This window comes from Aulonocara stuartgranti, assembly GCF_965226115.1.
Source record: "Aulonocara stuartgranti genome assembly, chromosome: 5".
Lineage (NCBI taxonomy): Eukaryota > Metazoa > Chordata > Actinopteri > Cichliformes > Cichlidae > Aulonocara > Aulonocara stuartgranti.
The window spans coordinates 36,428,127-36,442,974 of record NC_138943.1 but is presented as its reverse complement, the minus strand read 5'-3'; the positions used below and the strand labels follow the sequence as shown (position 1 = coordinate 36,442,974).

Sequence of the window (14,848 nt, the reverse complement as noted above, 5' to 3'; positions counted from 1 at the left end):
AGGCTTTTACTTTGGAGGCAAACAGTAACCAGATTTCAACACCCCACATGTGAGAAGGAGAGATCGTATACATCCCTGGGGAAGAGCCACAGAAGAAGAAATAGGGCAAAGGCAAGTGGCTAATCCTCAAATCAGCAGCATTTCCAACCCTCCGCACTGAGCCTGTAATCTGTGGGCCAGGCAGAGGCAGGAGCAGTCTTGCAGGTTTGGCTCCAGCTGTTTGATGGCTTAATTAAGAGGTCCAGTGGGATCAGTCAGACATGCTGCACTGCTTGTTGTAGGCCTAAAAACACTCAGTTACTGTAATACATTTAACATAGTTCTCATGCGGCGCCTGGTCAAGCTCTTTACTTTACACTTCACTGGAGACAATGTGGGATCTGAGGGGAAGGCAGGGAGTAAGTGAACTGTATAACAAAGGCTTGCTGATTTTAGATTTTGTAATATTTGTAATATTATTTTAACATTATTTTGTCGTTACTTTGGTGGCATTCTATTTCAATAAGCAATATGCAGAGTCTTTAAAAAAATGTAAAACATTTAATGAGTTGTAGGTAACAACTGTGGCAAATTCAGTCGTGGTGTTATAAGATTAGCTTGGAATCTGGTCAGGAGGTATTACAAGGTGGGCTGAGGATCAATAAAAACAATTTAACATTGTATTTTGGTCCATCGCAGACTGAGCAAGTGTTACACAATAGAGCTTTAAAGACATAATTTGCTGTTGCATTAGCCATCATCAGTTCTGGTCGTGTATTTTCCTACAAAGCTCTGTCTGAAAAAAGAGAGAAGCAAAAATGATAACATAGACCAAGCTAGGAAGCACTGGACATTTTACCTTATTTAAAGGTGTCTCCATTTCTAGATCAGTTTACTGTTTTGAACTGAAAATTGCGGCAAAGTTGACCCACATGTTGAATATAAATATTAAAATAAGTTTAAATTTATAAGTTTAAACTACTCAAGAAGTTAAAAATGTTATTCTACAAACTAAGACAAGGTTTTATTGAGCAGGAGATTACAGTCCAACTTTACCAGAAAAGCAACAACATTAGTTGTTTTATAAGTTTAGAAGACGCTTGGGTATGTTGTAGAAAAGGTTTCTGTTTTGTTTTTAAATCCTGAGACAGTCCTTTGACTTATGCTGTGTAGTGAAAAAGTACTGACATCCTTTATTTAAAGTAGCACAAGTTGTATTTTTTTTTTACACTATTGATGTAGCAATTGCAATAAAACCCATGGATGGTGCAGTGGTTGGCCTCCTTTCTGGTCTGAAGCCTGGCTGGGATTTTTCTTGTTCTCCCTCTGGTCCTTCTTCTGGTTACCCTGTTTCCTCCCACAGTCCAGCGACAGACTGTACATGTTATGTTTAAGGATCATTTTGTGTTGGGTGGTAAATGGTACTCTCCCGGAGTACTCAAAGCACTCGATACATTATTTGTCAGACTCAAGAGTTGGGAGTTCGTCTTGTAATCAGAAGGTTGCCGGTTCGAGCCCTGGTCGTTGTGTCCTTGGGCAAGACACTTCACCCGCTGCCTGCTGGTGGTCAGAGGGCCCGGTGGCCCAGTGGCGCCAGTGTCCGGCAGCCTCGCTTCTGTCAGTGCGCCCCTGGGTGGCTGTGGCTACAATGTAGCTTGCCATCACCTGTGTGTGAATGGGTGGATGACTGGATGTGTAAAGCGCTATACAAATACAGGCCATTTACCATTTGATCGACCTTATTGAGAAATACTAAGTCAACTTAGAAATTAATTTGAAAATGCAATTATCTTGCAGTTATCTCAAAACTTTTCACATCAGTTCCACTAGAACTGGCCTAATGAAACTGATCTCCTGTCCTTCTTAATAAATAAAGATTATTTTTTTAAAGTAAAATCCATTTCAGCCAATCAAAGGTTGTAAGGCGCATTACGCCTCCATCTTGGATCCCTGAATGCCGACCCTCCAGTAGTTATTCATCATGACAAGGTACCACTCTGCTCCCTGCCTGAACAACAGTCCCACATGTTATTCCACGCAGCAGATCAACGGAGTGACAGACCGGACAACCCGCCTCCATCCCTGCAAAAACCAACCAATGAGACTACAGAGCGGGGACGAGCCTTCAGCGACATCCTCTCGTTTCTCACTACGCTGAGGCTGTAAGGTACCCTGGCAGTCATGTGACGGCTCCATAGTACAACTCAGTCAGCACTCAGTCCAGTCTGAACTCTTCCTCTGCTGCTGCTGCTGCATGGAGAACCTCAAGGGCAAACTGTGGCTCGTCGAATGCAACGGATAAAACACATCCTCCTCGCGTATTTTGCTCTGGGATTATATTCTGGTTGCACGATCGAGGTAAGATCGGAGTTTTTCTCTCTTTCTTTTCCCCCAGGTCTCTCAGAGCGTGCAGGACGCGTTTCCCTTCCGTGCCATATGCTGCAGCAGCAGGCAGGATGAAAACATGTTTACGTTGAGAGCGGAGACGCGTGCCTACTCATGCGTAATGCGCCGCAGAGAGGGACACTCGGGAAAAACAAAGCACACATATGTATACGGAGGACTTTCAGGGTTCACAGTTTAATCAGTTTGACACCAGAGTGTAAGTGAATGGAATCTGAATGAGTTTTGCTGTCCCATTTTCAGCTGCGCCTGAGAGTCACTGCTGTCTGAAACCCGATGGCGTGGAAGAGTTAATGGTTACACATGCCGATATAATTATTAAGCAAGTACAAATAAGGAGAAAAAACCATCAGCCATAATTACAATTTTAACATATGATTACAAAATATAGCCTTGAAATGTTGCATGTAAGGCGACAACATTTTGTGAATATAAATGCAACAACTTAAATCTAAAAGAATGCTTTTGCGCTGTGACTGATTTACTGATCCTTTATCGTCCCGTAAACACGCCGAACAGGTGATTTACGCATTCAGAGGAGGAACCCACGCTGCTCCTGGCTGCCCCCTGCGGCGTTTCAGGATAATGTTCTCTCTCTCTCTCCCTCCCTCTCTCTCTCTCGCTGGTCCGGGTTCATCCTCGTTCATTCAGACCATACAGGGGCCCCTAAAAAGGGAGGGCAAATAGTGGAGGCAGGGAGAGGGGAAAGAGAGTATGACCGACGCTCCTCGTTCCAGGAAAATAGCCTATTTATGAAGACTACACTAGCACATTGTAAAACTATGATAATGTGAACTCATACTGCATACTATCACTCTGATCTGGACACATGTAAAGAAAGTACAGCCAGCTGACTTGTAAACATAGATCAGATACAGATACAGAAACCAGCCTCAGTTAAGGTATGTCATTGAACCATAGCTCTGTTAAGATATCATGAGAGTGTATCTAAAACTTGAGATTTGTTCCTGTAAACAGCATAGCGATGGTTAGACATAAAAGAACCCGAACTTAAGCAATGTTTAAAAATTCAAATATTTACATGTTTAAAATGGGAAAAGCCTTAAATTGGGAAAAATAAAAACCCTGTGATTGTGTGAATTACACGAAAGATATTGAAGCAGAGATTCAGGCAGATAAAGTCCAAACCTTTGTGACTAGTTTAAACATTAAAAGATCAGGGCCTCCAAAGTTGGCTGAGATTGACACTTTTTTTAAAACAGATTTTGAAACAAATGTTGTAAGTACAGTATTGCTATCAAAGGTCATAGCACACTACTTCAAATCCAGCTGCAATTTTTGATGAACTGCAGGGATCATTTACATTTACACAAATTTTGTGTGGTAGAAAAATAAACCGGGCTAATAATATGTAACATCCTTTAACGCTTGCACACTGGCATAGAAAATTGGGCTCCTCTATTAGTGTATGTGGATTCTTGACAAAATATGGGTGTTTTAAAATGGTTATAGCCAATGTACAACACAGGGAGAACACTAACTTAGTAGTTAAGCCCTCCAACATTACTTTTTATCAATTCATCTTTTCAAAAGAAACCAAACAAACCCAAAGAAGTTAGCAGAACTAAAAAAAAATGGCTTATGAGTTTATGAACTCATCAGAACTCTTTCAGAGTCAAAAATGACCCTGAGTGTTTTTCATGCACTTGTTGTTTCTGCACTCAAACCTAATAAAATGAATCATTTTAAGAAGGTAACACAATTATGCAGCATTGATACAGTTTAGGGACTTCTTTAACAATGAAGACATGGACACACTGTGTATGCATATATTTGTTTGCAGTTTTTGTTTGTTTATATATAATGGTATGCTTTCAGGCTTTGTCAAATGTGCAGCAGCTGCTTGTGGCATGGAGATTAACCGACTTGTCATCATCTCTGTTTATTCTTTTAGACATACTGTTTCCTGTCCGGAGACCTTGGATTGCGAGCGTCTTTCTCCAGCGCTAACACCAGGTGTTTTTGGTATCTCATCCGTGAGAAGTGTGACCTTTGTGACCTGGGTATATTTGGTCTTCTCCACCAGCAGAAGGAATAATTCTCTTGCAAGTCATCCCTAAACACAGACTCTGAGTCCAGAAAGAGACAGTGGTTTGGCAGTATCCAGGGATGGTAGATAACTCCTTTGTGAGTGAAGACACTTTTCTTCTTTACAGCAGTGCTCCAGTGGCCTGCCAGCAATCTGACATGGTCAAGGACTTGGGCTCCTACCAGGTTATGCCGTCACCATTTTCGGAGGAGGACCTGAGCGACTCATCCAGTCCTCGTTCCTGCTCCAGCCCAGACTCCCAGGTGCTGAGCTCCAGCTATGGTAGCAGCTCTAGTGCTGAAAGTCAGGACAGTATGCTGGACCACCTGCTGTCTCAGGCCTCCTTAGGGAGTGCCAACAGCGTTACCACAGAATCCGTGGATCCTATGCCATTATCCACTTTGCTGTGGGATTCACGGAAAGAAGAGCCGTTCAAACGTGAGCAAGTAAAGGAGGAAAATTTTGACTTCTTCACCTGGACCCATGGTGAGCTAAAAGAACAGCTTGTAGGGTGTTTCCAGCCCACGCTGGAAGAGATAGAAGAATTCCTGGAGGAGAACATGGACGTGGTGACAATGAAACAGGAGATCCGAGAGGATTGCCCAGAGTTGGGAGTAACGCAGGAGTCTTTTGGTCTAGAAGTTGGCCTGGAGTGGTGCGTAGAGGCCTCCCCTGAGCCTAAAGTAGAGCCAGAGGCAAAGTATTCTGACCAAACTGTTCCCACTGTCGGCACTGCAGGTCTGGTGGCTGTTGCGTCTAGTGACACCAAAACCACAAGAATTAACCCCACACAGGAGTCCAGCACAGGGGCCAAGAAGGAATCCACTAACAAACCTTCATCTTCAGACAGCGACACAAATGGTAATGGAATGCCGGTCATTCTGCAAATCCAGCCTATACAGATCAAGCAGGAGCCTACAGTGCCACCACTTACTCCAGCAGCCCATCCCCCACAGCCTGCCCCAGCCTCAGACATCAAAATTGCACAGCTACTGGTCAACATCCAAGGTCAAACTTTTGCCCTTGTGCCCCACATCCTGCCCTCCCCCAGCCTTAACGTCTCCTCAAAGTTTGTACGAATCGCTCCAGTCCCAATTGCAGCCAAACCTCTTGGGCTCGGGGACAGCTCTACTAGCCAGGCATCAGGAATCCTTGTTGGCGGACAAAAATTCCAGAAGAACACAGTGGCGGATCTCATCAAAATGCACAAATGCTCTTTTCCTGGCTGCACCAAGATGTACACCAAGAGCAGCCACCTGAAGGCCCACCTGAGGAGGCACACAGGGGAGAAGCCTTTTGCCTGCAACTGGCAGGGCTGCGGATGGAGGTGGGTACCGAGGAACCGAATGCTCTTACATATAACATAGTATGTTTAGTATGTTTTCTTAGCAGACTAGATTCAAAGATTGACTCATATATACGAGTGATTAAGTGTAACCTGTGTAAAGGTTTGTTTGTTAACACAGCAATAACAGCAGGCTGTAGCAGGCATCTGCATGATTTCATTACTGGCCTAGCTGCAGTAATTTTTTGTCAGTCGGACATATCCCTGTTCATCATGTGTGGTGCAGAGTCCAAGTAACTTAAACCCCCAAAATCCACAATCTAATATTAGTGTTTTAGGTTTAGACAAAAATTAAAAGGGGCATTTCTTAAAAAGTAGATTATGTTACATTTCACATTCAGTCTAATTCAGTTTGTAACAGTAAAGCAAAAGATGCCATCCTGTGGTTTTTTCCTTTTCACTAACCCATTAAGCTGAAGAGCTGTTAGTAGCTGCCTTGCAGTCTAGCAAGTGCTAATTGGAGTGATGTGAGGTGGTGGCACCACAGAGATATCCAAGTTGGGTAAGAATAACCATGGTGTCTTTTTTTCTGTGGATGTAAACTAAATCTGTCACAGTGCATGTGGACTGGAGTCACATGGTCACAACATGGATGCCTCCTGTTGAGACCTGACAGCTGTGCAGTTGCTGGGGCAGCATGAGTGTGTGTGTGTGTGTGTTTGTGTTTTTTCAGTATAAAACAGCAAGAGTTAATTTAGAACCTGCTGTGTTTAATGGCAGAGGAAGAAGGTGGATGTCTTCATCAGTAGGCAATTACTTTGCTAATTAAAGTAAAGTGTCTTTTTGCTTTTATTAACGTGGAAGTCTGTTTGTGTGAATGTGATGGAGTTTGACTCCTGTTCAGAGTTGGCAGAGCTAAGCTGGCCTGTTTCCTGAGGACATCAGGTGGGATGTTCAGGCTGACCTTAAGCTAGTGAAGAGTACAACACTGACTTTATGTCCCATGAGTAAAATGAACTTTTGTACTTTTTAATCAGTAGCTCCAAAAAGGACCCAGAACGGATGGAAAACAGACATGTTTTAACTTAAAAAAAATAGTTCTGCCACTATCTTGAAAAGCTTTTCTTTAAACGTTGATAGTGAATAACATATTCTTGCCTATCTATCTATCTATCTATCTATCTATCTATCTATCTATCTATCTATCTATCTATCTATCTATCTATCTATCTATCTGTCTGTCTGTCCGTCCGTCCGTCCGTCCGTCCGTCCGTCCGTCCGTCGGCAAAACTGACTTTTTAATATTTTTAGAAAAGTATTGGAAGTGGAAGTTGCCACTAATGATGACTCAGATCTCAGAGGGTTAAGCTCTTTATGTACCATGTAGCCACAACTACAGCCAATTTAGAGTCACCAGTTAACCCAATATGTGTGTCTTTGTATTGTGGGACTACGATTTCCTGGACAAAAGCCACACAGACAAAGAGAACATACACACATAAACTCAGAGTGTTTTTGCCTCAATGCAAGAGTGCTGTACTCACCACAGTGTAGTCCCAAGTAACACTCCAGTGGAACAGTTTCTGTGGTGTAGCCATATAATAACAACACATAAAAGAAGTTGTGGTCATTTCACATATTTCTGTCAGATCAGGTTGATGTCATATTGACTTTGGACTGAATTGAAAATCTGCACTTTGGATTTGTTAAAATGTGTTTGAATTAGATGACATGTTTTCAAATATGTAATTTTTACAAATCCAAAATATCTTTTCCAGTAAGGACTTCCCAGGAAAAGATTTAAAAAGCATGTTGACCATGTAGAACACTGACGCTAGACTGAACTTACAGCCGGCAACGATAAACAAAAACTGGGTAAAATATTTGGACAGGTCAGAAGCAGAGCCTCTTCAAATTTGGTCATAGCATCTTTTGCCTTTGAAAAGAATGAACAGTAAATAAAAAATACTCCAACCAGTGTGTTTTTACATAATTTGACGTACAAGAACCAGTCTTTCAGGAGATAACATGCAGTCACTCACAAACTCAAAGCATGCAGGTAGCAGGCAATAAATAATATCTCCTAAAAGCTTTGTATTGTGGTATTCCCAACCTGGCAACATGCCACCAGGCATGTACCCTACAGCGGGACTGCTGTGTCCTGATACATGAGCTGCAGAAATTTGTGCAGTAGTAATCCAGGCAGTGTGTCCCAGCTAACAAAGGGCTCTTGTCTGTACACAAAAGGCAGGATCTAGTTAGGATGAAAGTGTGTGTGTGTGTTTGTGTGTGTGTGTGTTTCAGAGAAAAAAAGAGAAAACCAGTGTGTGTGAAACCCACTGTATGTGTTGGGATAAATGAGGGGGCCTCCCAAAGGGTGAGGGGGGCAGGTTGGGAAAATTATTAAAGTAGCTGCTGATTGAGCCGAGACGCAAAGACTACGATTTTAAGAGAAAAACGGGAAAAACATGTTGCTTATATTGTTAGCTTAACTGTTGTCAAGACGGTGGGAGAAAAAACGAGTTTTGCACACAGTCACTTGAAGGGAGCAGCAGTGAGGAAGTGAACAAAGACAAAGTGTTGAATAGTTACCATGACTGTGGGTTAGGAACGTCCAGGCTGCACACTGCATGAAAGGGAAGAGCGGGTATCAGGCAGGGTTCCTCATATGGACTAGGAGGAACAGGGAGAACGGTTAAAAGAACAAATGAATGCAGTACAGTGTATAACACGGTCACTCTAGATATAACTACGTTTACAGTGTAAAGAATTCAGATAAGGTTCACCCTGTTTTTGTAACGCAAAAACTGTGAAACCAAATTGCATACGAGAGACTTCAAAGGTAACATCTGCTGGTTTCTTAAACTACTACTAGTGTAGCTAAAATGCACCCAACCCTAACTCTCTTAAAAGGATCGCTAGAGACCTGGTGGAGTTAAGGAGGTAAGGTGAGTTATTAGTAGGTCGTGATGTCATCTTAACATGCCTCTGTTCATCCCTGCATTCAATAATTACATTCATGAATATGCCTCAAAACAAATGACGTCAGACAAGCAGTGCATAATCTTTATCTCATTGGCTGAGTAGGGTTTTTGTGGTAAAGTTAGCTGTGAGATTTGATTCAAAATAAAAGAAAGTTTTCACTAGTGATCTGGAACCTGATTAACAACACAAGGCTCCAAAAGGTTAGGTCAGCCACAGACACAGCTGTTCAGTACAGTGTGTGCCAGGCATGGGTTTGGCATTAAAATACTGATTCCTAACACTGGGCCAGAAACGAAGACATAATACAGAAATTCTCTTTACGAGAAGGATCCAGGTGTCTGTTTTCTGGCTGAGTTAGACAATAGAATGATTTTTCCCAAAATTATTTGTGTTCTTTTCAATTTGAGTCAGTGCTGGAGGAACATAGTTGGATAAACACTTGGCTGGATACTGTGCAGCCCTCTAATTCAAGGTTAGAAGGAAACAGACTGTAGAGGGCTGCTTTTAATTGTTTCCCTTTCTCACAAATGTCTTAACCCAATCTTTTATTTCTTTCTACTGCAGTTTAGTTCAAGTATGACAAATATAGATGTTGTTTGCTCTAAAGAAGAGTAACTACAAGCTGAAATAAAACCAAAGTTCATTGCAGGCAAAAAAAAATGGACACAACATTAGAAATCCTGTCACTGTTTCTCTGATGCTCTCTCACAGAGCAACAGATCCGAACCAGATGTTGGAATGTCAGAGCGATAGTGTTTCATCTATGCACGCCATGTAAAACTGTTTGCTGATCAGATTTGGGTGCACGTGGTTTATTGAAGGATATTATATGATAAAATTAGATTCAGACTTTGGGCTCTGTTCATGTATCAAATATCATCCACACAACCAGCCCTGCGATGAAGACACTGTCTGCCACTACACTAGGGATTACTCGTGCCTTGATTGTGAAATTATGAGGCAATGCTGATATTTATAACCCTAACCTTAACTTTGTCTTGTTGGAATATCTGATTTTGAGCTGGTACAGTAGTCAGTGTGTTCAACTTTGAAAACCATTTTTATTTCTGTGTCAGGCACGTGGTTAGTCGTGGTTTAGAGGTTCGGATTGGTTATATTCATCTTTATGTTTTTATTCTTTGTCACTGCTAGAATAACTTTGCATGACTGCACCTGTCATTCCTTTTAAGACAACTGATTGGCTGCTCCGAACAAACAGCAGGTGCTTGGGCCTTCTGTGCCATAGCTGTTTTCCTGAGAGTAAATTTTTAGGGATATGTCAGTGAGATCCTACAGATCCAAGTGTAGAAAGCTAAACAAAGTGTGTATTCTAGCTTTTTGTCCACTAAGATTATTTATACCCATTTAAAACTTTGGTCATGTACAATATGAGTGGCACAGTATATTTGATTGAGCACACTTAATTCATAAACTAAACTCCAGATATAACGATGGCAAAAAACAAAAAAGTTTGAACATTACAGAGAAGATAAGTATCTACACACCGTCTATCCTACACATAGAGTTTGAGTTTTGCTGTGAGTCTGCTGGTCTCTGTCGGGGACTCGGCAGACACTTCTGCTCAGTAACTAGTCAATTACATAAGTCACAGTGTGGACTTTATCTACTTGTTTCAAAGAGTTTTTAACTGGCTAGATGCTGTGGTTGGGCTTGGAAGGGTTTCATTGGCAGGGTCCAGTTTCTTAAACTGCTGTCAGGTGTTGCATGCAATCTAACTTACATGTGTGCAGCATCATTTTTAAGCTCTAAGCTTCTTGTGCCTGCCAAGCATAGAGGGTAGATTGCATTTTAGTCTAGCTTTTTAAATGTTGCTCCTTAATTATAGGGCACAAGTGTACCAATTCATCATGCTGTCAAGTCACCAGAGTAACATCTGGGAGGCAGAGCCCAGCTGGGGACAGTCAGTTTCAGAGAACTAGGGTGCTGGGAAGAAACCCTGGAGCTGTCATCCTCATGACTCCAGCCAAGTTTCTGTTTGTCCAAATGAGTAAGAAGGAAATGAGTTGAAGCATCAGCATTTGAAGCATTCTTGCTTGTGACCAGATAATGATGCAGTTGCAGTAAAAATCTTGGGATTGGCAAAAACAAGTTTCTAACTTAGGTAGTTTCCAGAAGTACAAGGTAAGAGACAAGGGCGTTATATATCGTTTTTAAATTTCGTGCCTTGAAATATCCATGCTCATTCAGATATATTTATGTTGTGTGCCTTGCAAGTGTTTCTTTTTGTTCAGAGCTGCCAAGCATACCGAGTTCCATCAAAAAGAGAACAACAGGTCTGGGTGAATTATGCAACTAGGTAGACAAAAGCGAGGCAGGATTTCCCTGAAACCACACGCGGCTGAAACAAACCCATACACAGACCTGGACAGACTGTCCTGGTCTTTTGACAACAAACATATTTTGTGATTTATTGTTTTTTTTTTAACTGTCAAAGACAACGGGCCCATTCATTTAGAGCTGAACAATCCCTTCACTCATTGTGTTTCAACCCTCTCAGGCTCAAATAAAGCTTTTTGTTGCTAATGCACAACCAAGTCCTGCAGTGGTACTTCTGAGTAAAAAAACCTCATAAAAAAGTATGTGCGGTAATCAAGTTGTTAGTTTTTAACTGTTGCAAATCGGCAACGCCTGCCTTGAGAGGGTTAAGAGTCAGCTCCCACTGGAGCTCACTGGAAAACCAATCGAGGCAGGTTTGTCAGGTTGGTCCTCAGTCTTATTCAGCTGTCTCATGGTCTTAATCATAACCCGCAGCAGGTGGAGAGCAGTTTTCTGAGGCTGCAGAGTAGAATAAGGCTGCCAGCTGCTGTCCAAGACTGTGTTGAAATCTGTTCATGGGATGAGGAACTTACTGAGAAGGAAGCTGATTTCTGTTCTGTTATTTATTGTCACAAAATATATATGGTGTTACTTTACTGATCTCCTTTTATACACCCTGCACTCACATGATAGTGCACGTATATACATGCAAGTTCACTGCACACAATCTAATTTTGTAGGAAACAGCCACACCTGTAAAGCAAACTAGTGCAAAATTGTTCAAGACATTTCCAGACAGTTAAGAAAAGTGAAGTCTAAGGTCACCAGATTTGTGACCTGTGCACGCACCGCCACCTCTCTCGGTTTGCCTTTGTTGAATTCTGAAACATTTCTGTTCTTCTTTCAGGTTCTCACGTTCAGATGAGCTGTCGCGTCACCGGCGGTCCCATTCGGGGGTTAAGCCCTACCAGTGTCCTGTATGTGAGAAGAAATTCGCCCGCAGTGACCATCTGTCAAAACACATCAAAGTCCACCGTTTTCCTCGAAGCAGTCGGACAGTCCGCTCAGCAAACTGATGCTCCACCTGCTGAGATTACTGGGATCACTGGGAATCCTTGGAACACCCTCGTACTATATCAGTACTTTTTAAAATTCTTTCCCCCCCTTTTTTTTTGTCGTGTCATCAGCAAATCATCTGGAACATGTGAGTTGAAGCAAACCTCAGTTGGCGTTAGAGTGGTCTGGGATTGTTATTGTAAGAAACCAACACGCTTACCATCCTGTCTGTAATCAGCTGAAGGTTGATGTCGGTGCTTTGGTCGGTTGTGCACTGTTCTTATCACCTGCCTGAGAAGAAAATAAGATAAGCTTATTTCGGTTCAGTCTGGATTATGTGATACGTTTGGTAATAGCCTTGCATTTCCATTCTAACTGGATACAGGAGCTGCCATTTATTTTCCTGAAAGCTGCTAATGTCTCAGACATGTTAAATTTATGCAATGTTTCAGAAGTGAAACTCACTTGGATCCTCATCAGCTACTACCCGAGTCGTAGTTACTTTTCCTTGGGTCCAGAGCGCTTTCTCTCAAGGTTTTGTCCTGTTGTTTTTGCTGCCTTGCACCACTGTTAATTGACTAATAACTGTGGATAACTTTCTATTCAGCTTGTGTCTGAAACACAATGAGGGAACTGTTTTACTGACGTGGACATGAACTACTGATTGCATAACAAAAGGAATAAAACATGATAAGCTATCAGGACTCCTCTTACTTTTTACAGGAACTTTGTAAACTGATGTAAAGAGGAGAGCTAAAAAGTGACAAACTCAAAGGTTAAGTGCACAGTGATTGTTAAAACTGGCCTTCTGATCAGTGTTAAATGTTATTTGTTGAATTTTAAGCCAAGTCATGTCTACCTGCTTCCTGGTCTTCTGTTTGTATCATAGTTTAAGCCTTACTGTAACAAAAACAAAATCATTGTTGGAGCGTGACATTGTTCTGGAAATCAAGCTTCTCATTGCAATGTGCTGTTTGACTGTTCACAACAGGGCCCTGAACTAAAATTGTTGCCTACATCTGCTAGTTTTACCTGATCTATTACTTTGCTGATGACACAATTTCTGCCTCGACTCTGCTTTATCTGTTACTCGAAACGCCCTGACGGCCTTCCACCTCAGCCAGCGAGTATCTTACCTTGAGGGGATGAATGAATTCCCACACACCATGGTGCTGACCTGCCATGAGCTGGAGAATGTGGTGGCAACGTCCCCAAATTTTTGAATGTTTTTATTTCTCTCGAACATTATTTGCTGTGTGTACAACAGCCCGTAGGGGTGCGACTATGCCGTCCATGTATAATTCATGTCTGTATAGTGACAACATGCAGGGGTACACAACATTGTACATCATTCCTTTTATTCAATTTTGAATTTTTAATGCTTGTGTCAGCACAGGCGTTTTATCGCATCCTATGAATGTATGTAAATATACAGGCGCGCACATCGCTGCATCCAGGAAACACACAGAGACTATTCTGATGATTTATAGTTTTCAACCCTAAATGTGTACATAACATTTCAGTACATATGGATATATTATATATTTTTCCTTTGTTCTATCCAAGATGCATTTACAAATAAAAGTGAAAAGAATCAGTCATGTATTGTTGTTTTTTTTGCTGTGTATTGCTGTGTTTATTACTTCAGGAGAGAACGGTGCTATTTCTGCAAACACACACATCCAGGTAAATATACTAATTGTGAAACTGAAACTGAGATGAAAATTCAGGACGGATTCTTTTCCAAGTTTCCTGTCGTACATCTAAATCTGTGACTTCAACGCCTTACTTTATAAGTATACCCCCAAAGCATTATGGGAAGTGTAAGGCAGAGGTAAATTTCATCTTGTTCCTGCAAGTCAATAAAAAGATACAAATATATTTTAATGCTTTTTCTATATTCTTTGTATATTTCTGGTGACTCGTTTAGCTGTTCCTTCTAACCGTACTGAACCAGTGGTGACATACACCTGGCAGTGTTGGTATATTTATTTTGGCTTAACCCAAGTTTAGTGTATTTTAATTAGCAGGGATAGCAGGAACAGCCTGCTCTGTTATTTGGCAGTAACACTGTTCTTGGGCCATGAATGAAAAGCCAGAGGTGAGAAGAATCGCACAAGACCCCAGCACAGAGCAGAGCAGGCATTAGTGATAAAGGGATGTAGCAAAAAGCAGAGTTAGCTGGAGGTGGGTTGCAAAGCAGCCTGTAGACTATGGACAGGATAAAGCACTCTAAATAACACCATTTGGCATTTGTCTTCCTGCGCTTCCTTGTCATTTCAATACTGCCATTGTTCTAAGCATGCTGAAAAACGACACTCTGGGTGGCAACAACTGTGCCAGACAGAAAGTCTCGTGGGACAGTGACCTGATCTTGAAATATAGAAGGCACTGCAATCAAGTCATCCTAAATTTAGACAACCATTGGTGCTCCCAATGTTTAGTACCTGGAGTAGTCTTTCTACAATAAATAGTATAAAAGAAAGCAGCATGCACAGACCTTCCACTGAATACTGATGAATTAACAGAGACATCTGATGTCTTACTCTAACAGTGTCCTCTGCTAGCCAGAAAATAACCATGAACTAGACCATAGACACCACAGTCTGCAGTCCTTAGTAGAGCTAGCTGAAGAACCACTAGGTGTAATTTATTGGCATTGTGCATATGAACCCATGACAAGGATAAAAAAGGATGCATACAAGCAGGGCTGAGTTCTGGTTTTACAGTCTGGAAAAACTGCCTGGTTACTGAACATGACAAATGAGTATTTTGTATCTTTCCACTTTATGATGAAAGTCATAAGCAGTAAA

The 14,848-nt window shown here is 41.7% G+C and overlaps 1 protein-coding gene across 1 annotated transcript; it reads left to right on the top strand.

Moving 5' to 3' along the window:
- Positions 1-1,943: 1,943 nt before the first annotated feature.
- klf15 (Kruppel like factor 15) lies at positions 1,944-13,632 on the top strand. The gene is made up of 3 exons (XM_082533588.1): positions 1,944-2,337; positions 4,298-5,759; positions 11,887-13,632. The coding sequence occupies exons 2-3, from the start codon at positions 4,513-4,515 to the stop codon at positions 12,053-12,055; spliced, it is 1,416 nt and encodes a 471-aa protein (XP_082389714.1). The 5' UTR covers positions 1,944-2,337; positions 4,298-4,512; the 3' UTR covers positions 12,056-13,632.
- Positions 13,633-14,848: the final 1,216 nt, after the last annotated feature.